The sequence below is a fragment of the Numenius arquata genome, chromosome 4 (genome assembly GCF_964106895.1).
Source record: "Numenius arquata chromosome 4, bNumArq3.hap1.1, whole genome shotgun sequence".
In the NCBI taxonomy this organism is placed as follows: domain Eukaryota; kingdom Metazoa; phylum Chordata; class Aves; order Charadriiformes; family Scolopacidae; genus Numenius; species Numenius arquata.
In genome coordinates this window covers 26,161,299-26,187,570 of record NC_133579.1, presented here as the reverse complement: position 1 = coordinate 26,187,570, position 26,272 = coordinate 26,161,299, and the positions used below count along the sequence as shown (strand labels likewise).

At 45.5% G+C, this 26,272-nt stretch overlaps 1 protein-coding gene across 5 annotated transcripts in view; it reads right to left on the bottom strand.

Annotated features, from left to right (window-relative positions):
* Window positions 1-1,796: 1,796 nt before the first annotated feature.
* LDLRAD4 (low density lipoprotein receptor class A domain containing 4) overlaps window positions 1,797-26,272 on the bottom strand; it is a 146,973-nt gene continuing 122,497 nt past the window's right edge. For 2 of the 5 annotated variants that reach the window (XM_074146307.1, XM_074146308.1), the window contains exons 2-4: window positions 15,486-15,640; window positions 4,736-4,789; window positions 1,803-3,455 (exon numbers count right to left, since the gene is read on the bottom strand). In XM_074146307.1, the coding sequence (XP_074002408.1) occupies window positions 2,913-3,455; window positions 4,736-4,789; window positions 15,486-15,590 (702 nt within the window). In that variant the 5' untranslated portion in view covers window positions 15,591-15,640 and the 3' untranslated portion in view covers window positions 1,803-2,912. Of the gene's footprint in view, window positions 3,456-4,735; window positions 4,790-15,485; window positions 15,641-18,669; window positions 18,892-19,280; window positions 19,344-26,272 lie in introns of those variants that run through there. The other 3 variants (XM_074146305.1, XM_074146303.1, XM_074146304.1) reach the window with 3 other exon arrangements.

The following is a 26,272-nucleotide window of genomic DNA, read 5'->3' as shown; positions in this document are numbered from 1 at the left end:
GAGCTGACAGGTCTACTGGCTGCACATCAGCTCTGGACAGCAGAATATGATGAGAAGGAGAAGATGCAAGAGGAAATGCAGCCATTAGTTGAGCAAATACTAAGTTCTTTTTAAACAAATCTTTTCTACAGAACCAGAACAGGTTACATTTTCCACACAAAGAAAAATTAAGAGACAACAGCACACGCATCAATCATAGCAGACAACGTTAATGGGAAGTGTGTAAATCCACTGAAATGCAGCGATGGCAAAAGATGGCAAAGGGCTGTCTTCAAAGAAAGCATGTTCCCAAGAGGTGACTCTGAAGGCAACTTCAAGGCTCACTTTGTTGACATCTGTGCATGGGGAAAAGTTGGTACTCAACCGGTCCAAGCCCAGGGCCCAGTCCAGGTGTGCTCTGCCATGACAACTGAGTTCCAGCTGTTCTTACCTAAAGGCTTCTTGGCTAAATAATCCTCATTTAGGCAACAGCAAATTATCTGTGTAGGCACACACTTTCTCTGACCTAAAAGCTCACTTATGAAGGACAACAAAAGTCACCGAAGAACAAAAACAGTATTTGCTGGTTTTGCCTTCTGGTTTTGTTTTGTTTTTTAAACTAAGAAATATGTTAATAGGTTATTTGCAAAAATCTAATTTCACAGCTTATATTCCCAGAAACCAGACATGACTAGACCCCTAGCTGACTGATAGCCACCTAGTCATCTCCTAAACACCTCTCCTCTGAGTCCAAGTGGAAAAAAATAAGTGAATCCCATCACATAATCTCTCTCCCTTCAAATAACACATAAATTAAAAGGCAGCTTTGCTCTGCATCACCAGCATGACTCAGACCAAAAAACAATTACAGAGACAAATGAGGCTACATAGTCAAACTAACACTTACACAAACATGTTCTAAGCTAGAATAAAATCAAACTGCCTTATGAAGAAAATAATCTACACTGAGGCCCATAAAACACACGCACAGACACGCATACTGTTTTGGCATTAAAACTCTGCATAGATCAAAGATGCACTTCAGTTATCAGAGCCCCCGGTGTACACAACTCCTGCAGAAATCCAGCCTCCAGCCACGGGACCAGGCGCTCGGGCACCGTACCCCTCCACGGCGCCCTCAGGGCACCCAGCGGCTGCTGCCCCCAACCAAGCACGAGGCTTAAGAAAACAGAAAGAAGTGAAAGATCTTAAAGTGAAAAGGTCTATGACATACACATATATATTAGAAACTATTCAAGCTAAGACTCTAAAGGTTCTTACTTTAAGTCCATTTCCGAAATGCATTTTAAGTGCAAGTTGTGCTTTTTCATGTGCTTGTGATGCCACTATCACCATTTGTCAACTGCCTTCCAGCGCTGCGCTTCCACACAGAAACAGCCAGGGAAGAAACACCCTACGTGCCATTTTACAGGCAGGTTAACATTTTCCAACTACTCTTAAGACCAGCGTGGCAAAACTAGGGCTTACAGACATCTAGTTAATACGCGAGTCATCTTTACCCACGAGCACAGTTCCTGCTGGCGTCAGCCAGATGACATGCACGGAGGAGGGTTTCCGCAACAGGGCCCAGAGCAAAATGGTTCGCAGTGAGAATAACTGGTGCTCCCACATCACTGCCAGGGATGCCACAGAAGCCAGCACCACTGTCACGAGCGCCCTCGGTACTGCTGCGGAAACTGCATGGCGGGGTTAGAGCTACAAAGGCCCCTTCACTTCAACAGGATGGATCTCCAGGACTGAATTTCAGTATCTAACGGATGAAATGGAGAGCGAAAAGCACAAGTCTCATGTATTTTAACAGCATTGCAGGGGAAAAACCCACCTTGCATTTTTAAACAATTTATTGCATAATGTCATGATATGTAACTAAATACATTTCAGGCTACAGTGAGGACAAAAATCTCTAAAACTGTCAGTACTGGCGTTACTGCATTATGAAAAGGAAAAGAATGGCAGCACTTAGTAAGAATCAATACAAATTAACACATCCGGGATTTTGTTTTGCTGTTTAGGAAACAAATAGTCTACACTGCAAAACAGCTAAACCCTAAGTGGTGGAAAATGCTGGGATTTCATATTTGCCGTCTTCCATCCAAAAGTCTCCAAGACACTTCATTGATGCACTGTTATTTGAATGCAAATTATTGCAAAGACGAGTGTCCCTGTATTTCTTGATTTGTAAAAGTCAAGAGATGTTAGGCTAAGTCCTGTCCCCTTTTTCTAGCAAACCCAGGGGGAGGGAGGCAAACTCCTCCAGATTACTTCTGGGGCTCTGTCATTATTCCACAGGTGAAAAGACAACATATAGAAGAACTTCACATAAAACAGTTCCCTCATATATATTTTTTTTTTAAACATTAAGATAGTGCAACTTTTTAAAACACATTTATCACAACACAAATTAATTCCTTGCATTCATCTAAGTTCTCAACTTTATACCTTGGCACACAAACCAGGAATTTTGTTTCATATTAAAAAAAAAATCCACACCCTGGGAGAAATAAAAAAGCAAACTGGCCAATTCTTCCCCCATTTCTCTAGCAAAACCACCTTCTTCCTTCTGCCATTCAGTGAGTATAAAACAGGCTGTACAAGCCTCATTTCTGTGCTAAGTTAACTTTTACAATTAAATAATTGAAATAGTTTATTAAAAAAAAAATAATATATCCCCCCCCTCTCCCCTGAAACACTGCTCGTAGACAAACTGAATGGAAGTTTGTATTTCTTTCCATCTGCTTTGCATGCAATTCCCCTGAAAGGAATCAGAAACAAAGAACTGGTTTGCACGTTTGGTTTTACTAAGTTGTACCACGTGAAACGTTAACAACACTGTGCACCGGAGCATGGGGGTCTTCCTCCTCCGCTCTGCTTCAATCTCCTGTCTTCAGTTCAAATGCACCTGGGCGAGTGACTTAGACCAGGTTTCCTGGTTTCCGGTCTTGGCCTTTGCTGGGGACTATTGTGCTCTCTGAATTGTTCTGCTGAAACTGAAGTCTGCTCCCCCTCTGCGAGGAAGGAGGCGCGTTGCTGTGCTGGTGATGGAAAAAAGAGGAGCCTGGGTAATGCCCCATGACCTCGCTGTACGTCGGGGGTGGTCCTTCCATCCTTCCATTACTGCTATAGTTGGTTGCACTTATGCCCGAATTGCTGCTTGGTGGGCAGGGGCCCCCATTGTACATTGAGATGTCTATCAAGTCGCTATCAAAAATGGTTCGGTTGGGTGGTGCCCTGACAGATTCCCGGTTGAGCTCCATCTGCTGTTCTGGGTCCCGGAGCTGCAGAGTGCACGGGCCTTGGTACGGAGGTGGCTCTTCCCCGTCAGAGAGGGAGATGGTCGGAGGAAGGTCGATCTCATGCTGCATGTAAGGGTAAGTAGGCTGGAAGCGACTGAAACGGTCCCGCTGCATAAAAGATGGGGCGGTAAACCTGTCCCTGGACCTTGGAGCATACATGATCTGCAACAGGAAGAGAGACACGTGACTCCATGTCTGCGCAAAGCACATATTTATGAAGAACCAATAAAACAGAAAATACTTCTCTTTGCCACCTATCTTAAAAGATTAAATCCAGTAGATATTGTGCACACATGCTCCCACGCACATGCACGTGAAAAGAAGAGGCAGAAGTTGCAGGAAGGATCTAACACAAGATACTTGAGAACAACTTCACAAAGGAAGACCAAGACCTAACACAGCTCCTTCTGACATTGAAACATGCAGAGCCCAGAGAAAACAATTCTGTTTGTGTACATAGGATACACTTTCCCTCTAGTCTTGACAATTAACTAGTTCTACGAAAATGTCCCACTACTGAATTTTGGCTGCAGTCTAAGCATCCCCCTCCTACTTAGAGTTAATGTAATACCCTGCCATCACTAAAGAATTCAGATGGTCATTTTAGTACATTCTGCAAAGGGCTGGCATATCTCACGCCTGCACTACCAGAGTGTATCAGGTGTCCTCCTCCCCCTCAGTTCTCAGCCAGAACTCAGCCTCCGGGGAGGACCTGCAAGGCTTCTGCACTGCGAGCGGAAAAAACATCCCCAGCATATCAAGCCCTGGAGAAGGTCAGGCTTTACAAGAAGAGTTCTAGACACTCCGTGAGAAGCTACTGCTCCTCACTTGGTCTATCCCAGATCTAGAGAGACACACCAGCTTCTTAGATCTAGATCTATCAAACCGCTCTTCTCATTTTTGGGTCCACACAGGGTCTTTAGCCCTCATCCCTCACAAATGCAAGGTCAGCCAACAGGAAGATTCACTGTTTGTTACAGGTGAGCTGGGCCACTTGGAGCAACACACCCACAAATTATCACTCAGAGCAGGGATCAGTGCTAACTGGAGACAGTGGTGACAGAACATGTGTTGTAAAGCCAGGAAGAACACTTGGAGAAGAGCAACTGGTCTTGTAGATTCCACTGAATACCCAAATTATCAAGCCACTGCGTGAGAGAGACACCTCCACCACTTACCTATGAATGCCTATTACGATATGGGGAGCTGTGGACAGAGATAAGGTGTCGGGTAGGTTGAATTTCATTCTTTTAATGAAAAAGTTTTAAGCGTTTATGGAATGGGAGTTAAGGCAAGCTCAGATGTCCACATGAACCTGGCTCTTGGTCTACACTGGAAAAGCTTTATTTACTAAATAGATGCATGTTTTTAAGAGGAGCCAAATATACATAACAGGAAAGAGGAAAGCACATTAGTGAAGATAATAAGAAATCTCTCTGTACCTCTGAAGCACCCTGGCGTGAAACCGAGCTTTCTGAAGGCCACAAGCACCCTTCCTGGAATGTAAAAAAAACACAAAAAAAGAGAAAAATTAATAGATCACATCACCATCCTACCTCAAATACCACAACTTTTAGGAGCAGTCAGCTTCTAAGGACTGGCTGTCTCCATCTAAAGGAGCTAAACATGTAAAATCCCACCCCTCACCTTCCAAAACTAGAGCAAACAGCAGCTCTGCACCCAAGTCAAGTTTGGTCCATTGTGCAAGTGCCAAGACGCCATCCCCAGCACCCAGCCTCACCAGCCGTAAGGACACAGCAAACCAGTTACAGTTACGAGCACACGGCAATGCGCAGAGACAACAGGAGACACTTCAGCACTCACTGCTGAGCAGGTACCCTTCACCTCTCAACCCGTGACAAGGCCACATCAGCACGGTCGGCAGGTTGGACAAAGCTGACTTGCCAGCCAGGATCCTGATTATGCACCAGAGACAAAACAGTTCACCGTGAAACCTGGCATCTGTAATCTCAGTGACAGTCACTCTAAACCCAGCTATAATCTGGTCAAAACCGTCAGTTGCCCGATTCCCACCATAAACAGCAATCAAGCAGCTGAGGTTTCAGCCACCAGTTCCTCTCTTCAACCACTTCCCCAACCACCTTCTCAGGCCAAAGTATTTTTTCTCTCATGCCTTGAAAGGCTGTTGTGACACTGTACCAGCAGTCAGGGCAGAATAAAAGGGTGAAGAACAACATGTGTGTGTCATTACTTTTCTTCTCAATTAATTGTCCAGAGTAGCAGTAACTACCGCAATGGATTTATTTTATTGGAAAATTTTGAGGCTCAAAAGGACACATCAGAGCAGCTATAAAGCACAGAATTTCAATCTTGGTGCAAAAAGAGAAAATCAAAACAATGTATAGTCACGACTATTTTCTTGGTGCTAATTCAAGTTTTATGATTTTATAGATATAAAAAATTTCAGAAACAGGAAGGAAAATGCATACTGTCCCCAAAAGCATTACCCTGTATAGACTACCTTCAAATCTTACTGTACCGCTGCTTCTCTGCACAGCATCTTTCAACATATTTCAGAGGTAAAAATAGACTTAACTAGATGTTCATCATGACACTCAGAGACCAAAAGCAGTCTGTGATCTTGTCAGGAGAGTCCACCGCAGAAAAAAGCTGCTCTAAGAGGAATCTCCCACAGGATTCAGCTGTTAAGGGAAATGCTTTGAATAACAAAGCTGGTCAATCACTTCTCTTCTCTAGCTTTAGAGAGCAGAGATAGAGGGAGGCTGACAATTGCAATTATTTATAACTTCCCTTTGCAAGTATCCCGTTTGCAAAGGCCAGATACAAAAGACAACTCTTGCGTACGTTCATGTATTTCAGTGCCTATATAAGGTCTTGTCAATAGAAGAAATGGTAACTGTATAACTGTATATATACCTGTACGGACATACTTGCACCCACTTTCCTTTCCACCACTCCATCACTCAGATGCCCTCATTTTGAAATATCTGAGGGTATATTTGCACAATTAAAGACAATCAGGTTATTAGCAGCTGACCCAGCAGGCTCCAAACCTGTTGCAATTGTAAAGTAAAACACACTACTCAAAGCTAAAGTGCTCAGTTTACTGCCCACAAACTACAGGCCATATGCAGCCCAGCAACAGATTCCAGAGTGATGCTTTGAAAAATACAGTAATGTGTAGCTTTATGCTTAGTGCAATTGTTTCAGTCTCTCCTTTAACGTGTTCAGGCTCAAAAGAGAGGAAAAAAGGCAAAACCAATGACCCAATCCCAAAAGGAATTCAATCCAGCCCCACCCCTCGTGTTACTTAAACTCCTTTATGAAAGAGTTTCCAAAGTGGAAGTGGACATGACATCTCCCAGTACATGGCCCATCTCCCCTAAGGCAGGGGAATAAGAAGAGCTGAGGGAGATGGTGCAGTACATGGAGAAAAACTCCTCACGCTGAGACGGAGCAGGGACCTGTGTGCTGAGCCTGGGCACACAGAGCCGGTACCAGCAATGTCTAACAGAAACAACTCGCTGAAAGAGTGGAGTTGCCCATTACTTTTACTGCTGATGCCTGACTCCCAGTACAGTAAAAGACCCTGCCTAGAGGCACTGCAGCTGCTACAGGGACCCCCGCAAATTGCGACCAGGGTGCTGGGACAGTCAGACCAAGACGATGCAAGCAAAGGAGCCCAAGGCTCTCCCAGCTCTGGACTGACTACTCGAGGAGGTAGACAGCTTAGGATGTAGCTGAATTCCAAGGCTGTGAGATGCTTAGGATGCAAGGATGTGTAACAACATGGCCTCTGCGACAGTGTGACCTACAGCCCACCTGCAGCTCCTCCCTTGCCTAAGGTTTCCTCTGGAGAGAGCAGCAGGCTGAATAAATCATTTGGCAGCAGCCAACCCCCAGCAAGATCTCTATCCCAGGAGCCAGAGGAACTCCCCAAGCAGATGGCTGGGTAGCATGTGCTCAGCATGCCCACACTTGGAAAATACCAGGCGCATACACCATGTGCAGACCAACCTCACCATGCATACGTGGTCGGTCCAGTGCCACAGTACAGGATTCTCTCATCACCACTAGAACAAGTCCAGACTAACTGGCCCAATGCAGGAAAAGGCATTACACTCTTTCTTAGTGCATGGACAAATCTTACAATGGACAGTGAAAGACACGAGGAGAAAGGGAAGGAGCTGACAGACAACTGGGTTTCCTGCGCTCAGCTATAGGGGAATCTTTGAATCCTTCTAGGACACAAACTTATTGTGCAGTGACCTGAAATCACGAATACAAACACGTAGAGGAACTTCCTAAACTTTAAGAGGAGAGCAGTATGGGAACATGGGAAGAAAAATACAGAGTAGGAAAAGAGAGAGAGCAAGAGACAATGGACAACATGCCAGTGTTTAATTACGAACAGCTCTGTGGGGTTTATAAGTATTTGAGGGATACAACAGAACAGGGAAATCATTTATGCTTAATATGATGCACTAGATATGTGCTATATAAAAGGATAAGGTCTATTTCATCAGGTGCCCCGAGCTAGAAGCAGTAGCTCATTACTGAGCTGTACAGCTCCTGCTTCAGGGCTGGCCTGGGAACTGCCAGCTTGGAGCAAAGGCAGGCTCTGCTCAGGTCTGTCTGCAACCACTTATTTAGATGTGCCCTTCCACTAACATCCCAAGGCTAAGAGAAAAAGTTAAGAAATTAATAAAAATTTCACACACTGAAGTGCTTTGCTGAATCTCACCCTGAAATGCTATAGGGGTTTTCTGCACTTTACCTTCTATAGATAAACCCTACCTCCTCTACAGAAGGTGGCATCTGTCTGGAACAAAAGGTGCCTGCCCCATCTTCCCAATTTTCGGTCTTTTCAGGAAGGCAGAATGGCTGAAATAGCTGTATCCACATGGGAAACTTACCATTTACCTTTCTCAAGTCTTGATATCAGGGAAATTCTCCCTCCCCTGCACTGGGTAAATACAACATAACCCAAAGGTTGGTGCCCACCTACCCCACTGTTCTTGGGGTGATGGCAAGGAGTTGAGAGGAGAAGAAAGGAAAAACCTCACTGCTGCAGAAAGAAAATATCCCCATGACTTTTCCCCCCCGCCAAGTTGTAGATATAAAGAAATAACATTCTGGGACTGCCACAAACAATCAGGGGTGACAAGCACTGAGGGAAAGTGTTATTTCTTGCTCTCTCCTTGTCCTTCTACTTACAGATCTTCATTTGACAGCTAAAACGTTTCCCTGTGCTCAGATCAGGAAAAATCAGGTAAGAAGTGACAGTATTTGCATTTATATTCCCTCATAGTTTCTCCCTTTATTATTCAAAATACCAAGGTAGATTGGCATAATGATAAAAAATAAAATACTTTTGACTTGTTTTCCCTCAGTGATTTCTTGTTCCATGAGCAACAGTACTGGGGACAACCAATACAGCTCAGCACGACAGCAAACCAGCCAGCAAATCCAGCACTGGTGGTCCTGCTGGACACCCCCTCGCACCAAACACCCAGGGATTCCTACAAGTAGTTCTCAGGTATGAGCAATCAAGGATAAACCCAAGACAACACAATTTACTGCTTCCTGGAGCACAGTGTCATTCAACCACCTTGGCTGAGCATCAGCACTTTGACACAGCAGAAGAGAAATTTACAGTAAGAATAATTTTTAACTCAGGTAGAAATTCAGGCTCAGTAAGACAAATTCCTCAAACTGGAATTTTGAGGAGCAATTCCAATTTGAGGAACTGAGGAAAACAATTCCTTTTGCTATTGAAGCAAAAGCATCCCTGTGCTGGTTTCGGTTGGAGTAGAGCTCGTTTTCTTCATAGTAGCTACTATGGGGCTGTGTTTTGGATTTGTGCTGGAAACAGTGTTTATAGCACACTGAGGTTTTAGTTATCGCTGAGCAGTGCTTATACAGAGTCAAGGCCTTTTCTGCTCCTCATATCACCCTGCCAGCAAGTGGGCTGGGGGTGCACAAGAAGCTGGGAGGGGACACTGCTGAGCCCAACTGACCAAAGAGCTATTCCATACCATATGACGTGATGTTCAGCAGATAATGCGGGGGGAAGAAGGAGGAAGGGGATGATGTTCAGAATGATGGCATTTGTCTTCCCAAGTAACCATTACACATGGAGCCCTGCTTTCCTGGAGATGGCCGAACACCTGCCCACCCATGGGAAGTAGTGAATGAACTCCTTATTTTCCTTTGCTTGTATGGCTTTTGCTTTACTTAAACTGTCTTTATCTCAATCCATGAGTTTTTCCACACTTTTACTCTTCTCCATCTCTCCGCCGTCCCAACAGGGGAGGAATGAGCAAGCAGCTGCATGGTGTTTAGTTGGTGGCTGGGTTTAAATCACAAAAATCCCATATAATCCAAACTTCGCTTTTTTACTGACTCTTAAGGAGATTATTCTCCAGTTTTCAGTTTCTGAGAATTAGAACTTGGCCTGAAATTGTATTCCCTGAGAGAAAAAGTCAGTTTTTCACTTTCTGAAATGCATTACAAGTATTAAGGAGGTCCCTCTTTTCCCCTCGTTTGAATTCAGATTTTTATTTTATTTTTTTATATCTATATATATATACACAGACACACAAAAATATGCACACCTCTTTTGCAAATGAAGTGTTTCAGACAGCAGTGTAGTTTCTGATTTTGTCCCTAGGTGGCAGTGATACATTACACCACATTAAAACAGTGGCTTGCTCAAAATGCTCCAGGAAGGTACAGGGGCTCGTTCCTTCCTGCCTTTTTCTGGGCGATAGAGATCACCACAGCTCTTAAGACTGCAAGATTTTCTCTGCCGAAGACACGCAAAGCAAAACTATTCCATTGACCTCGACAGAATGACAAGTACTCCAGCAGGATTGCTCTCCCCTTCAAAAGCGGTATTTCCCAAGGGCAGGAAAGGTTACAGCATCTGGCAGAGAGGTGCAAGGTACCAAGGAGAAGTACTAGAGAGAGATAATTATGGAGACCACCAAACCTCTCACTTGTAGTCCACCTCCCTACACTTACAGTGATTATTTTTTACTTAATACCTTAAAACTTTTGTTTCCTCAACTTCACAACACTTTACCACTTTGAGTAATCTTCGTTTCATCCAAGTGAAGGAAACAAGTACTATTATCCTTCCTCCTTTATTTGGAGTTGAAGCAAGTTGCCCAAGGTGACACACTGAGCCAGGAGCCACCCAAAGCTGGTGCTCCTTGCTTCTAAGTCCTACCTGCAGATTTCCTAGATGATCCTGCCCTTATTAAAGATGTTCTGACTTTCTTGTGGTAGACTTCAAAGAGCAGCAGCCAGCGCACACTGTCCCTCCTGACAGCACACCCTGAGGAGGGGCAAGCCCATGTCCCTTACGCAGATGACAGGACAACAGTGTTCATCCAGCTCCTGCCAGCTGATGCCTGGTGCAAAGGAAAAGGTTTGGCAAAGCAGGGTGGTCTACAGCACTCTCACTCTCTCCCAGCTATAGACTGGGCTCTTGCTCCCAGTGGGATTTTCTTTTGCACATGTCAGAAAATGAGAACGAGTGGGCCAGGAATGTCAGCAGGGAACAGAAGGAATAACGCTAGCACCAGTGGGGAACAATTTAAAAGGCCAAGAGGCAAGGCTAACATTTGAAATCACCAACAATTCCCTGGAGTTGTCAATATTATTGAGTGTTTTCTGTCACCCTCCTGATGTTCCCCTTTTATTCTGAAATAGATGTTCTAAGAAGCAGGGTAGTATTTTTAAAGCTGTGCTCCTGGAGCTTGGCATTCGAAATGGGCATTATCAAGGCAAGTTCTAATGCAAGCTGACTAGCCCTAGCAGTGATGCTGCTCTCAGTGCTGGGAGGCAGGGGCTGGTCAGGGTGAGCATCTTCTGTGATGGATGCACAGATTTTGCTGCCAGGAGTGGTCCTGGGGTAGTCAAAGTGTTCCGTACTCCTTCAACAGCCACTTTATAAGAGAAAAAGATGCAGACACAGAAGCCACCAGGATGGGGAGAAGGAATCAATTTAGGAACATCAGAAGCTCATTAAGTAGCTCCCTGTAAGTCACTTATTTAATCTCTTTTCCCCTCAACATCCCCCTGGAAATCACTGGTGATGACACTCAGAGTTAATCATCAGAAAGCAAGATTTATCTTGATTTTATCCCAGCAAACAGCAGAGTGCCACGGCAACCACTCAGCCACAGCTACCTACATTCCAACAGGATGGTCTTGGTTACCAGCAATGCTGCCCTCCCAGTACAACATCAGTCCTCCCAAGGCACAGCCAGCAATGCCACAACATACACCTCCCCTGGGACAGACGCACATACCCCGTGCATAGATGTGTATTTCCAAGGCTGCTACATGGCGCTGCCCCAAAACCCTCCAGTGCTGCTGGTAGCATCATTTGCTCCCACGAGAGGTGGTGCCATCCTAGTGAAGCAGCCCTGGGCATGCTCCTGGTATACTCCACACCTTACAGCCTTCACATCCCTCTCAGACACTCTGCAAACCTTGGCTTGCTCCCGGCTGTGAAGCCAGACACTGCTGATGGATCAGCCAGTGCGGGGAAACGTTCAATATTTTATCCATCCTGATACAGACAGCGTTCAGTCCTGTGCATGCTTACTTCAGGTTGCTGCTCATGCCAACACAGTTGTCACTCAGCATCGTTCCACCTCTCACAGTTATGACCCCCAAACTCAGATTTCTGCTAATGTTACAACAAGCTTTGAATGTTTTAATGTCCATGCAAGGAGATGGCAGGGCAGGCAGCAGCATCCTCAGCAGCACTGCTGCAGAAGCATCCCGTACTCCTGAGCACTCAAAGGTCGTCCTGCCCCTGCTGTGATCTGTTTAAGGCCTCAGCACACTAACCAAGGTAATAAAACAAACAGAGCAGGGGAAAGATTGGAAGATGTGACTCCAGAGGGGATGAAAAGGAGAAAAAGGAAGAAAGAAAAGAAAAAAGATAAAGATGAACTGGTGGTCACACAGCAAAGTGTATTTACAGAACAGAAACATAACCACTATTTTTCATCATGTACTTGTCAAAGAGCAACTTTTTTTTTCTGGGATCAGTCCCTTTTCTGCCCTTCAAGTGTTACTAACACATGTGACTGCAGTGGTATTTTCATCTTTTTAATACTCTAATTTCTGGACTTGGAAGACAACGAGAATTTCAACTTCTAGGCCCTTTTTTTTTTTTTATTTCTTAACACAAAGGAAGTTCAGCCAGACAAAGAAGAAACCCACAAATAGTTTTTATTTCATTATTTTGGAGGCCTGACCTCATGAGTTTTACAGGTATGAGGCTGGCAATAAAGGCAGTAGATAGAAATGAACAGATAATCTATTATGCTTTCTAGAGGAACCAGAATAACAGAGAGATCATCTGTTCGATAGTTGGTCTTTACTGGGCCAGAAATCTGTGCAATTCAGCCACAGCTCAGCTGTTGGAAGGCATGATTATCTAGAAATAGGACAGGCTTGAAGATAAAGAAAATTAAAGGTAACAAAAGGACAAAAAAAAAAAAAAAAAGCCCATCTGAATAGGAAAGGCATGATTCTGCATCTTGATACACCTCTGCTACCTCAGTTACGTGAGGGAGCTTCACTTCATAGTTCGTTACAGGAACCAGCCAACAGTCAATTAATTTGCTTTACCATTTTCTTTTAAGAAATACTGCTGAACTTCCTCTATTTCCATTCACTATTTCTCCATCCACAGGATGCCTGAGTCAGAATGATATTTTTTTTCAGACATTAGCAGTTAATAAACATTTAAGTCTGTTTTCAGAGTCTATATACCATTAAAAAAAACACCAAAAACCATTCCTTTGGAAGAGAATCCACTTACCGATAACATTTGCACACAGAACAAGGCCTGTCTGGTTAAAAAAAATATTTTGAAAGTATAATCTAACCTGCATCTTACTGCTCACATTATTTACCTTGTGCAACTCACTCTGCCGTGACCAGTGAGAACAGACCAGTCCTTTCCAGATTCACATCACAGAGCAAATGCTTTCGTTTCCCACCCCTCATGCACCACACACTGCAAAAGTTCTATCAGAACTTCCTTCTAACACCTGAGACAAAGGAAAATTCAAACATATTCACCATCTGACCTCAGAGACCTCCGTAAGTCCCATTCTCCACAAGACTGACCTTCTTTTAAGAACAGCTTCAGCTTATCAGAAATCCAGATGAGTAATATAGTGATGACAAACCTACACCAGAGAGTTTTCAGAAGAATTACTAACTGGTTCTTGCCAACCAATCATCAATTTCCATGAAGTGCTCACTTGACTATGTCATTACTTGCAAGGGTGCTATCAAACTGAAACTGAGTCAGTGTTTTAAAAATTATTTAAGAGCAGTTCTGGATACTAAAGCAGCTCCCAAGTCCCTACTGCCAAACTGCACATTCTTCTTCACAAGACGACGATGCTTCCTCCCTCACATCCAATAGAAAAGGCGCCACTCGTTCTGATAACAGACAATACTAACGAACCATACAAAGGAAATAATGAGTTACTTCACGCATTTGACAGCTTACTGCAGTTTTAAAAGATTTGTGAAGATGAAAATGCTCCAAGTACCTAAAATGAAATAATTTGAGATAAAGGAAATGCAATTATAGCTAACATTTTGCGGACAGAAGTGTGGTTCTTGAATTACAGCATCCATTTCAAAGCAATACTCAAATTAATCTAGCCAATTTTTTCAGCCCTGAAGTCCATAAGGTTAAGGTTTGACAAGTTCCAGTTTCATCTGTCACCAAATTAGAGATAAATATTCCCACACTACTGAAGTGCTAGGGAATGAGGTGACCTCCCCTTGAGGAGGCAGCTCCTTTCCTCCCCATACAGCCTGTGAGGTAAGAGCTATTCACCCCAGCAAAAAGGTGAAGGTGATGTGCTAAACGAGAGCTTTGGGGAGCCCCACATTTGTCACGTTTCACAGCTGCCTTTCAGGAGGGAGCCACCAATTGCCAGGAGAGCAGCTCCACAGCAGGCGCTTGCATCCAGCCTTGGCTGTGGCATCCCTGCCTCCTCCCCTGCCAGCGCTCCCTCCCCTGCCCCAGCACTTCCTTCACTGATCTGTCTGAAATCTAACTGGGGGGGGAAACAATTAGTGTTCAGCCAGATGAGTCCCCTGAGGCCTCTCACCATGACCTTGGCAGCTCCCTAAGGAACACAAAGAAGGAGGAAACAAAGGACCGGGATGGAAAGAAAGGTGAGAGTGTGGACTTACAACTGGTGTAAACCATTATGGGACCGCACCTTCCAGTTACAATCAGACAATTTTTTGTACTGTGAAATGAAATTAAGCTGTGAACCCAATGCTGTTGCCTGGAATTCAATGCATCAAAAGGCTACCCTTGCAAACGGCCCCTTGGCCATCAAAGTCAGCAAAGAGGCTAAGGGCACCACTCCTTTTTGAGGACATCAAAAAAAGGACCCCCTGCAACACCACAGGATACTGCTGTGTGGCTCAGGGGGATGTCCCAAGGTCAGGAACACCCTGTGGTTAACCCTCACAATGGAGCAGTGCATCCCACCCAGCAAACTCCTGGCTCACAAGGCAAGTTAGGTGCCCATTCACTGTTGGGTTGACTAAAAACAGCCTTAACAAGTCTCAACTAAGATTCAGAGAGCCTTTGGCTCTACTGTAACGACACATCTTAACCAATCCAAGTCCATGGAGGGATCATTTTCCTAATATTTTCTTGCTGTTTGGGTGAAACAAACAATGCATTTTCCTGGGCCAGTGTTTTGGATCCAGCAAACAGTTAGTGCAGGTTCACAAGTTAGTAATAGCGATAAAACTCCAGGAGATTAGCAAGTATATGGAAAGTCAGAACATGTATTTCAAATCTTCATACCCCAGGTTATCTGCATTCATCCCCCCCACCTACAGCAGCAGCAAAGAGGATGTCACATCTAAACCTCCAAACACAAAATGAAAACAGGACACAAAACATAGCAGGGGCTAAAAATAATAAAGGACAGTATATCTTAAATTTATGTTCTGCGTGTTTTTTTTTTTCTACTGACAAATACAACCTCAGCAAAAGATCTAACTACAGGGAGTATTAGAAGTGACATCAGAAGTTTTTCCAACAGTTGCCTGTACCAGAGCTCCTCGGGAGGCTTTGCTGCAGACACGAACAGCACAAGGAGAAAGAATTTGGTGCAAGGGGCTCATACTCACCGCCTGCAAAGTTTCTTCCTGTCTTCTGCTTTGGCTCTGTCGGTTGATAAAGGAGCGTGTCGAGAGTTTGTAATGGTTCAACAAGCAGATGATCACTACCACCATAACAGTTATAACCACAATTATAATGATGATTTGCACAAACTCCAGTTCAGCTAAAACAAAGAAAAAAAAATAAGAAAATATGTCAATCACACAGAATGTTATCCATCAAAGCAATAATCTGAAAAACCTTCAGTATTTCATCAAGATTCATCTGAAGTAAGATGTTCACTGGTGTCCATTTCACAAAGTTTTGCACAGAAAACCATGTTCTAAAAAATATGAAAATTATTCATTTTTTGGCAGTGCCAATCAATCGATGTGAGTGACTGCAGGTCAAAGCTAAGAAACTTCTTGGTGATCCTTCTCTGCAGCCTTCACAGGTAATAAATTCTTCAGCATCAGCACCACAGACAAGCCTTTTGGATAATACAACAATTTCACTGGGGAAAAAACAAAACAAAACCCCAAACAAAAAAAACCCCCCACCCTACTTTAATAGACTCTGTTGGCATTGCAGGTGGCAAGAGGGCTCCATATGCTTAAAAGCAGAGACCACAGAGAAGGGAATCAAGACATTGACAACTGAACTATCCTTAATTATTTTTTTTTTCTTATCAGCTGAAATAGCACAAAAGCTACCTAAATCGAGTAGAAAACAAACATTTTTCTTATTGAATCTACACGTAATGCCTTTTTCAATTACTTCTTTCCAACTAGCATAAAATTAACTTTTCTAGGACATTCCCATTCAGGTAAAAATCTAAAAAAGATCTGGTACTCTAAAACAAGATATGTTCCACTATGGTTAAAAATGAAACCAGGGCCTTGGCTGCTGCAAGAGATACAATTACAATGAACTCCATCACAGTTCACTATCTTATCTGAAGTCCTGCCTATACCACAAATATTAAGTATATTTAGAGATGAGTCACTCTTGCACCCTTTCGGCTATACTGGAGCAGCAAGGATGAGCAACGTAAGAGGGGAAATTGCCCTTTGGAGTTACACAGTTGCTGGTATTTCTATGGAAACTGCATTGCTCACAGGGGATGCTCTCATCTTGAAAGAGAACTCCAGTTAATGGGAGGAGGTCTTCGGTTGCTAGGTTTGCAGAACAAGCAAAGAAGCAGTGCAAGTTGCTCAGTTTCAGTGCTTTCCAAAAATTACACCTCTTTTGGGTGCCAAAATATGAACTTTGGGGAACTGATAATAAATTTCTTTTGTAAAAAGCCAATGAGGAAACAAAGATAATGGAATATAAAAATGATTACACAAAGTAGACCAGAGAAAACAAGCTTTCCCCCCACCACCACCTTATCTCTTTGATTTGTAGTCATCCTCAGCCTTCTGTGTAACAGCAGTACATTTATGCAAACACAACACAACTATGAAGCCGAGCTAGAAAAATGCTGTTCACACAATGAACAACCTGCGTGGAACTAAAGGCTAAAGGAAACGCAAGGCTGTTCCACTACTCCAAGATCTCTTGTGAACAAAACCTCACACTACAGGAGCTGCAGGTGCACTGGTGTCCAGTGGAGGCCGGTGTCAAGGTCCAGCTCTTTGTCACAGTGGGCATGGACACGCCACCATCTAAGTGCTGAGGTTCTGCGATTGCCTCAGTAGGAGGCAATTTCTCTTTTATGTTAAGTACCATCCACTCATCATTAAGACCACCAACAATTTCAGAAAGTTTGATTAGTCAGTGCTTTGCTCTGTTTTTGCTATCCATCCCATATGCAGCAATCTCTTTTTCCTCTCAAGTCACTGGAAGCTAACAATGTCAGCACCAAAAGATCAAAAAGCAACAAGCATAGAATTAATAAAAAAAAAAAACCAACCAAACACCAAAAAGTCAATTTTTCTTGGCTCAGAAGCAGGGAATACAGACTTGACACAGTTGACAACCGCTGCAATTCACAATCTGCGGCTACTAAGTATCAAAGGATTTCTTTACGCAAAACTTTTTTTTTGGGGGGGGTCCATGTAATACTTTAGACTGGAAACTGAGAGACTGTTGCTAAAGGGCAACACGCAAAACAAGCAATGTTGATTTAGGCTTTCCTAGAATGCAAAGATCACTAGGATGAAATGTTACTTCTCTATCTGCCAAGGGCAGAGTCTTCTAAATTTATCAAGGCCCCAGCATTTCAGTGGCAGGGGACAGTACCTTTCCTTTGGAAATAAAAGGAACTGAGAATTTCCTTTGAGGGATTGGGGGGGCCCAGAATAATTTAGAAGTGTTTGACTAAAACACGGCCATACAATTAAAAAAAAAAGAAAAAGAAAGAAAGAAAAAACACAGTACACAGGTGTGAGCACACAGGATTTTCCAAGTCCAACTTTACAGCGCAAATGCCAAAACGCAACAGAACACCGTACTGATGTTTAAGAGGATTTCCTCACTGGAAAGCGGAGGGAAAGGAAAGGGGAAGGTGATTTTTAATCTCTTCCTCCTCCTGACTGGCCCTCCGGCTACTCATTAAGTTATTAACAGGAAAAAGAACAGAAACAAGAGGAGCAGACAGTCTCTGATTTACTGGCGCTGCTCAGGGCAACTCAGACGGTGTCTGGCGGCTGCCGAGAGGCTCTGGGTGACTCCGGCCCCCGACTCGCCCCGCTGCCGACCACCTTCCTGACCAGCACCTCCTCCTGCCCGCTTTTCCTATAAATTAACCGGGAAAGAAACTGGGCGGGGGGGTAGCTTCGGGAAGAGAAATGGTACGTTTTTACCTCCCCGAGTCTGTGTATCACACTCACATATACCTGCTTCTTCACGCGCAGGAAATAATATTTATAATACCTTCTTACCCGGGAGAATATTTTTCCTGGTAAACACATAAAACGAAAAAGGCAACTCGCTATGGAATAAAAACACCTTCACAGAACAGGATGAAAAAAAATAAATAAATTTATAACCCTATCAACAGGCACGCAAGCAAAAGCCTCTGGACCGTCACCCGCACCCCCCTCGGCAGCCAGCCTCTCCCCGGCCGGGGAAGCCTCCCCGGCGCCCCAGGGCTCCGCCACCGAGCGCTCCGGGCTGTAACTTGGGTTTCCCTGCGGTAACCCGGGGACGGCGCTCGCAGCAGCCCTCCCCGCGCAGACACACCGGACGGACGGACGGACAGACGGGTACCTCTTTCCAACAACAGGTCTTTTAACCGCGCATCCTTCACCGCTGTCCTGTTAAGCTGCTCACTGGACATGCTCGCCTCCGGCGGAGGGGGGGCTCAAGCCGCTCCGCCAGCCCCCCCGGCGGGCGCCGCATCACCGGCAGCCCCGGGCTCCATCCGGCGAAGCGACACCGTCGGCGGGCTGCCCGCTCAGCCCTACGCGGGGACTGACAGACAGCCCGTCCGTCTGTCGGCCCGTCCCCCCTCCCCAGCGCACCGCCGGGGCCCAGCCCCGCCGCCACCGGCAGCGGGCGGCGTGGAGCGGGCGGGCAGGGCCGGTACCGGCCGCTCTCGGCCCCCTCCCTCCCCCGTGCCCCCAGCCAGGCGTGTGCGCGCACGCACGGACACGAGAGAGACGCCCGGGGGCTCCCGACGGGCTTCGTCCGGAACAAAACGAGTTAAAAAAAAAAAATTAAAAAATAATAATAATTAACCAGCGAGAGGGGAGGAGGGAAAAGAAAAAAAAAAAAAAAAAAAGAAAAGAACCGAACCCCCCCCGCGGTGCCCCGCTCCTCCCCGAGCCCCGCCGCGGGGCCTGGGAGGGCCGGAGGGAGGGAGGAAGGTGGAAGCTTACCCGCCGCCGCCGCCGCCGCCCCGCCGCTCTTTAAGCCCGGCCCGGCCCGGCGGGCGCTCGGGGCGCCCCGGCTCTTCCGCCTGCCCCGGCCCGCCGCGCATGCGCCAACGCCGCCGCCCCGCCCAGCCCCCGGGAGCCGCGGCCGGGGGGAAGGGGGAAGCCGAGCGCCTTCCCGGGTCCCTGTCCCGTCCCCACCCGCTGGAAAAGGCACCGGCGAGGAACTCTCAGCCCGGCGTCCCGCCGCCGCCCCGCGCCGCCGCCGGACGAGCGGCCGCAGAGACCTTCGGCAGCCGCACGGCTACGGTTCTACGGGGCGGCGTTTTCGGGAGAGCCAAGGGGGGTAAAATATTATCAGGGAGACGTATCCTGGCGCGATACCGCGAAACAGTAACCACCGGGAGAAGTAAGGCCTGGAACCTCGGGCGTTCCGCACCCACAAGTTAAAAACAGAGGAAGGAGAGGAAGAGAAAACACGGGAGATGGTGAGACTCGGGCTCCAGTCGCCTGCGCGTTCCCGTGGCGAAAATCCCGGCTCCGGCAGCGTCTGCCTTCCCCTTAACCCCTCTGCTCGGCTGTGTTTCAGACAGATGGGTTCCCCATCCCAACCCCGGCCCGGATCCACAGCGGGAGCAGCACAGCAGGGGGCGGCGGCAGGGACTCGAAGGCTGCCCCCGCCGCTGCACAGCCCCGCTGGAGTCCCTGCCACACCTGGAAGCCCCCTTAGCACCACGTCCCTCATTAGCGCTATGTCCCGTCCCTCAGCTCCCGGGATGTTCCTCCTCACCTCCTTCACCAGCATGGCCAAGCCCTCCTCCTGTTCCTATTACTTTTCTGGGTAATGGTAGCATCCCCGTGCACCCGGTAAGACCGGTGCATGTCTACATGAGCAGGAAAAGAGAGTTCACCACCTTGTCCGCGCTCGTCCAGGTCTTGGGAGCTGCTGAAGGCAGACGTGAGGCTCCGTGTCCCGCTTCCAGTGGGCTGGCTAGCTCAGCACAGCCCCACACCGGCACTGCTCCCCGTCACAGCACGGCCACAGCGGTCCAAGCCTCCAGGACACGCTCTGGGGCCGACCTTGGAGATAGACCTGCTGCTTGCTCCCCAGGCCTTTCAGATCTGCAAACCCCATGGACCGGTCTCAAAAAAAAAAAAAGGATCCCTTGACTCAAAGTCAAGGAGCAAAAGCCAGGAGGGGAAGGAGGCTGAGAGGAGTGAGCCTGCTTGCAGTCACCCATCAAGCTCGAACTAGGAAGAGTCAGAGGGTGTAAAATATTAGGGAGACGCATCTTGACATATATATATATATCCACTGCACACAGCAGGGCGCTCTCATTTGGTTACAGGCTATCCCCACTGTCTGGATTTATTAAACCATTGTTGACGTTTCGCTCAAAACTGCAAGGTCTAAGGCCCCAGTCCAAACAGTACAGTCAAGCTGGGGGACAGTGATTGTGGACTGTAAATAAATATCTTTCGAGACATCCTAGAAGAGCAGAATGAGTTTAAAGTGTATGTCGCTGGAATACTTCTGTGCAAGCGGAGTATTAACTGACTACGGCACCATCACCAGCAGAGAGAAACAACTGAGTGCAGACAGTAGATGCGGAGCACCTTTGAAACTACTACGTACCACCCCTAGACTCCTCTGAAAACAATCAATTAACAGACCAGCCTTTTAAACATGGCTGTGGTATGTTGTACACCCACTTCGTGTGTATAGAGCTGCTGCTGAGGCTGATCATCTTCCTGTTGCAAATTCTCCATTCTCAAGGCTTTACGACTGAAGCGTAAAACAAAGTTTCTGAGCCAACGACTGACCCACATACATCATTCCCAAACCTCGTGTTTAAAATGAGAAGTTGGTTTCAGATGAGTGTAGTTTAAAGACTATAAGCAGAAAACAAAAGAAAGTGAACATCTTGTATTAATGCTGCTCCTTTACTTTGCTCTCCTGCAATTGAAGAAGTAAGTCTGGATGTTTTGAGTCTTTTCAGTTCCCGAAGGGCATTAACCTACAGCATAAAACAATTGGTTTGGGAAGACTGGGGATTCAGCACATAGAGAGATTGACACGTTGCACACTTTACTCCCTCTCTAGCTCACTACTTCCCTACCCACCAGAATTTGTTTAATATTATTGTACAAGTGCAGGCACAGTGACAGCAAAAGGGTTACAGACTGCTGTATCCATAAGCAATACACCTGATGAGCATCATCTCAAGAACATCCTCAGAACAATATTTGGCTCACTACCTAGTTATTAAGAATTTATCATCAAGTTTTTATTGTGAATCAAGCCCTTTGGAGGCTGAACGATTGCGCAGCAAGTGCCAGATAGACCATAAAAGCTGCTCTGTCAACAAGGATGGGGGACCAGCTTCCTTCTAAAATTCCCTTCCCAGTAACAGGTTCCACTGCAACCTCCAAGCAGAAAGGGTGCTCTGGCGACAGGGCTGAAGCTCCCTAAGCAGCCTTTGGCACACTGACTTCACAAGCCATTACAAGTCCAGCATATTAATGATACAGCTAAGGGCTAGTTAAACTTGGTAACATTTAGGTGAAATTTTATAAAGGACATGTTTACTCATTTGGCTCCTCAGTCTTGCCTGGCAAAACAAAAAACTCATTCTGGAACCTGCAAGAACAAAACCTGCTTTTTTTGTTTTACTAATAGTAAAGATATTAATCTCTTAAATCTAAGAAAACACAGTCATGCTTTGATGACCAAAACTGGTCAGATGCTGCTTTCTCAATGAGTTTTGCATTTCCACTACTTATCCCTTTTTTTCTCTGCTTTACTAAAGACATTACTGACTGTGGGCAGGCTCTTGGCCAGCCCTCACTCTGAAAAGTAAGAGAAAAATCACAGTCTTGAAACTGGAAAATAAGGGGGTGTTTCCTCTTGCCTGCAGTCAGCCCCTTGGGGTCAGTCACCTGGGGAACCTGGACAGCAAGGGGGGTGCGGAGGTACTTCCCCCTCCCTGTGCTGTGATACGGCTCGGAGCCACACGTGTAACTTCAGCCCAGAAAACCATCTGAGATAGGCACAAATCTACAACCATTAACACTTCACGCAGGGTCACATGTCCTTATGTGCCTCTTCCAGGTGCCACCAGGATGATGCTTCATGGTCAAAGCCATGTTGGGGTGACATGTGGCCATTGTGGGGGAGCCAGACCTTCAGCCCCAAAGCCAGCCTGGGTCTTCGGACTACCCAGACAGAGTAACAGAATCATAGAATAGTTTGGGTTGGAAGGAAACTTTAAAGGTCATCTAGTCCAATCTCCCCTGCCATGAGCAGAGACATCTTCAACTAGATCAGGTTGCTCAGAGGCCCATCCAACCTGACCTTGAATGGTTCCAGGGATGGGGCATCTACCACCTCTCTGGGCAACCTGTTCTAGTGTTTCACCACCCCCATCGTAAAAAAATTTCTTCCTTATATCTAGTCTACATCTTCCCTCTTTTCGCTTAAAACCATTACCTCTTCTCCTGTTGCAACAGGCCCTGCTAAAATCTTTGTCCCCGTCTTTCTTATAAGCCCCCTTTACGTACTGAAAGGCCACAATGAGGTCTTCCTGGAGCCTTCTCTTCTCCAGGCTGAAAAACTCCAACTCTCTCAGCCTGTCATCATAGGAGAGGTGTTCCATCCCTCTGATAATTTTTGTGTCCCTCCTCTGGACTCAATCCAACAGGTCCATGTCTTTCATGTGCTGAGAGCTCCAGAGCTGGACACAGTACTCCAGGCGGGGTTTCATCAGAGCGGAGCAGAGGGGCAGAATCACCTCCCTCCACCTGCTGGTCATGCTTCTTTTGGTAATAACCGCCTGCTGCAATTCCAGCCCATGTCAGGATAGCACCATGGGAGCGCAGCTCCATCTCCTTCCTGCTGCCCATCTTGTGCTGGCCCCAGCACACATGCGGATGGTTACACGGCTGAGGCACCAACAAGCCAGACCAGGTCTCTGATCAGAAGGGAAGAAGTCAAATTGCTTGCTCAGTGAACGCTGACGCCAACACAAAGGAGGCAGGAAGTGGCTGGTGAGGGACAGAGCAGAAGACCAGGACTATCCCCTTTTGGGTAAGGGTCTGCACCTGGATGGGCTTCAAGCAACCACAGACACAACCACTGAACGTCCCACGCCCCCACCTCTCAAACTGCCACCTCCCAGGGTAAATTTTTGCCTTTTTGGTTAAATCTAGACTTTATAGGTTAGGTTTATCGGTTAAAAAGATACTGGGGAATGGCACCACCACAAGGGAAGGAAAAGCACTTTTCTCATTGGCAGTGAGTTCAGGTAACTTATTTGCCAGCAGGTGCATATCTAGGTGTATTATGTCGTGTTTAAATTAGGTTCAAGGAACAAGCAGACAGGAGTGTGGAGAGATCAGCGACACAAACCAAAAGAAGCAAATTTGGTGGAGGGATTTAACGCAGAAGATGACAGTGTTTAAGGCCTCTAAACTACCTCCCTGTTAAAGCTGTTCTTTACTCTTCATTAATAGGGATTGTGATACTGATTTTTCTGTCCCTCTCTTTTTTTTTTTTTAAATAAATCACCCGTTGCAATTCTCAGTTAAAGAGCTCCCTCCAAATCTTGTTTCCTAGAAAAGCAAAGCGGTCCTTCACATGCATAGTTAGTTGCACAGCCTGCATGGTCCATGGGCTGGCCACGCGTGTGGTGCTTTGTTTTCCTGTGCTGGAAGGAGGGTTCAATCTGGGACACTGAATTATAACATGCTGTTTTAAAAGTAATCACCGTTTCAGACCTGGCTAGCCCTAGCTCTGTTTACACTGGCGAGTGAGAAAATCTACTCATGAATTATCCCCACTGCAGTTCTATTAGTCCTCGCACGCCAGCTCGACATGGGCAATTTACAGTTGTCTCCTCCAGCAGGGTTAAATGGTACAGTGAGAATAATACGCTGGCCCTGTTTACCCTGGAGATTACGCTGCTGGTAACTTCAATGCTCCCCTGCCACTGCTGGAAAACAGGTACAGAATTTCCTAGTGCTGATGCATAAGGAATGAGAAACTCTGGGCAGGGAAAGGCAGCTGTAAATCTGAGGGTGATAATCAGCCCAGGCTACTCAGACCATGAAAATATCCCTAAAGGGACAAAGCAAGCCGGTGGCCAAGAACCAAAATCTCACACAGGTACCCGTTAAGCTGAACTCTGTTATACAGTGGCTTTCACTTTATTTTGATCATTGACTAATTCAATCCTTCATTTAGTTCTATTAAAATCTTGTGAACAGATCAGCTGCACTGAAAATATTGCAACCCCTTCCATCCTTCATTTTGATCATATTCCATAGCTTTTGGCTTATTTTGAGCTCAAATCTAATCAGCAGTTGTAAAAACAAGCTATTTAAGTAAGAGAAAAGGCAAGAATGGATCATAATGTATTTTTTTTTAATTCCGTTGTTATTCAGAGTTCTCGCAGCAGTAACTGCAATTAGTACCTGGTACTGGACTCTGTGGAGTCTCAGTGGTTGCAGCATGATTACCCTGCCTAAGCTTCCCGTGGTTTCCAGGTAATTCCCAGCAAGTACAGGGAAGAATCATCCCTCATTATTAGTATTTTTTTCCAGCCCATTCAAACAGGCGCTAGAAGAGATGCACTAAGGATCACATTAAAAAGCTGAGAGATCACATCATGCATTATCCTACCATAGGAACAGATGAAAGTTAAATGAGAGACAGAATTAGCATAGGTGCTAGAATCTATGCATATGCAAGAATCCACCTCCAACACAAAACTGAAAGCCCTGTTGTAGAAATATAGGTTGCTAAATAAGCTATTAGCAGTATTTTACACACAAAAAGGAGCTGAAGAACACTTCAGAGTCACAGAGAGTCTCTGCCAGCTGGATTATTCACTCCATAAATCTCAATTCCCAACAAACTCCCGGGCAGCCAGGAAAAGAAAACAATGGGCACTTGACTGCAGATTAACAAACTATCAAGATATTTTAGTACTTTCTGATATTTTAGTACTTTCTGACTAAGGTGTATGGAAAGACTTCAAAAAGCTGGACAGTGCAGAAACCTTTCAAGATCACAAGAAAACCCAGCAATCCTGGTCTAAAAAAAGAAACCTAAGGGCAGGACGCAGAATGGAGATAAGAAGGGAAAGCAGAACCGGGATTACAATAAAGTACTAAAAATACAAGTAGATTGTGAAGAGCTGTATTTTATTTCTGACATTAACGTAATCAGCTGGTTTAGAGATACAAAGCCCTGCCTCACTGATGGTGCTGTCTAGTACCTGAAAGTAAAGGATGAAGAGAGGAACCAGGAAAAAGTATCCAAAGAGCTATGGGGAAAAAGGGCAATCAACATAATGCAAAATTTGAGGTCAGTGATGACAAAAAAATAATGTTTTTAAAGAACTACAATGCCAACATAAGCTAGTATTAACATTTAAAAGTGATTAAGGGAAGTACATCGTTCCTGAAAAATGGATCTACAAGCAAAACAAAGGAATTTTCTTTGTTTTCTTCTACCCTACAGTTTTCTTATAATTTGTCTTGCAGCATTTACATACATGCTGTCTGGATGTGTAATCATAAGGGAAATTAACCCTGGATAACCCCATGCTGCGGCATGTTTCCAGAAATTGCTCTAGAGAAAACAACTCTAGGAATAAAATGGGGAATGTTCAAACCATTGGAAATCAAGTGAGTCACAGACATGATAGGTCTGAAGGATGGGAAAATCTCTTTATGAGAACATGCCATTAAACATTACAATCAAGCATAAAATTGCTCTGCCACAGTATTTTGTTTTATTTGCATTGTTAAATTTCTTCTCCTAACAATAATGGATAGTTTATAGCACTAATGATTTATACAAAAGGAGCTGCGTAAATGCATCCCAAATGGGCGGCTTCTTTCTTAAGAATTGTAGACTCAGTTTCCTTCAGCTTGATCGCAAATCAGTGACTCACACGAATTTCACATCTGCCTCAGGATACAATGGCGCAGCT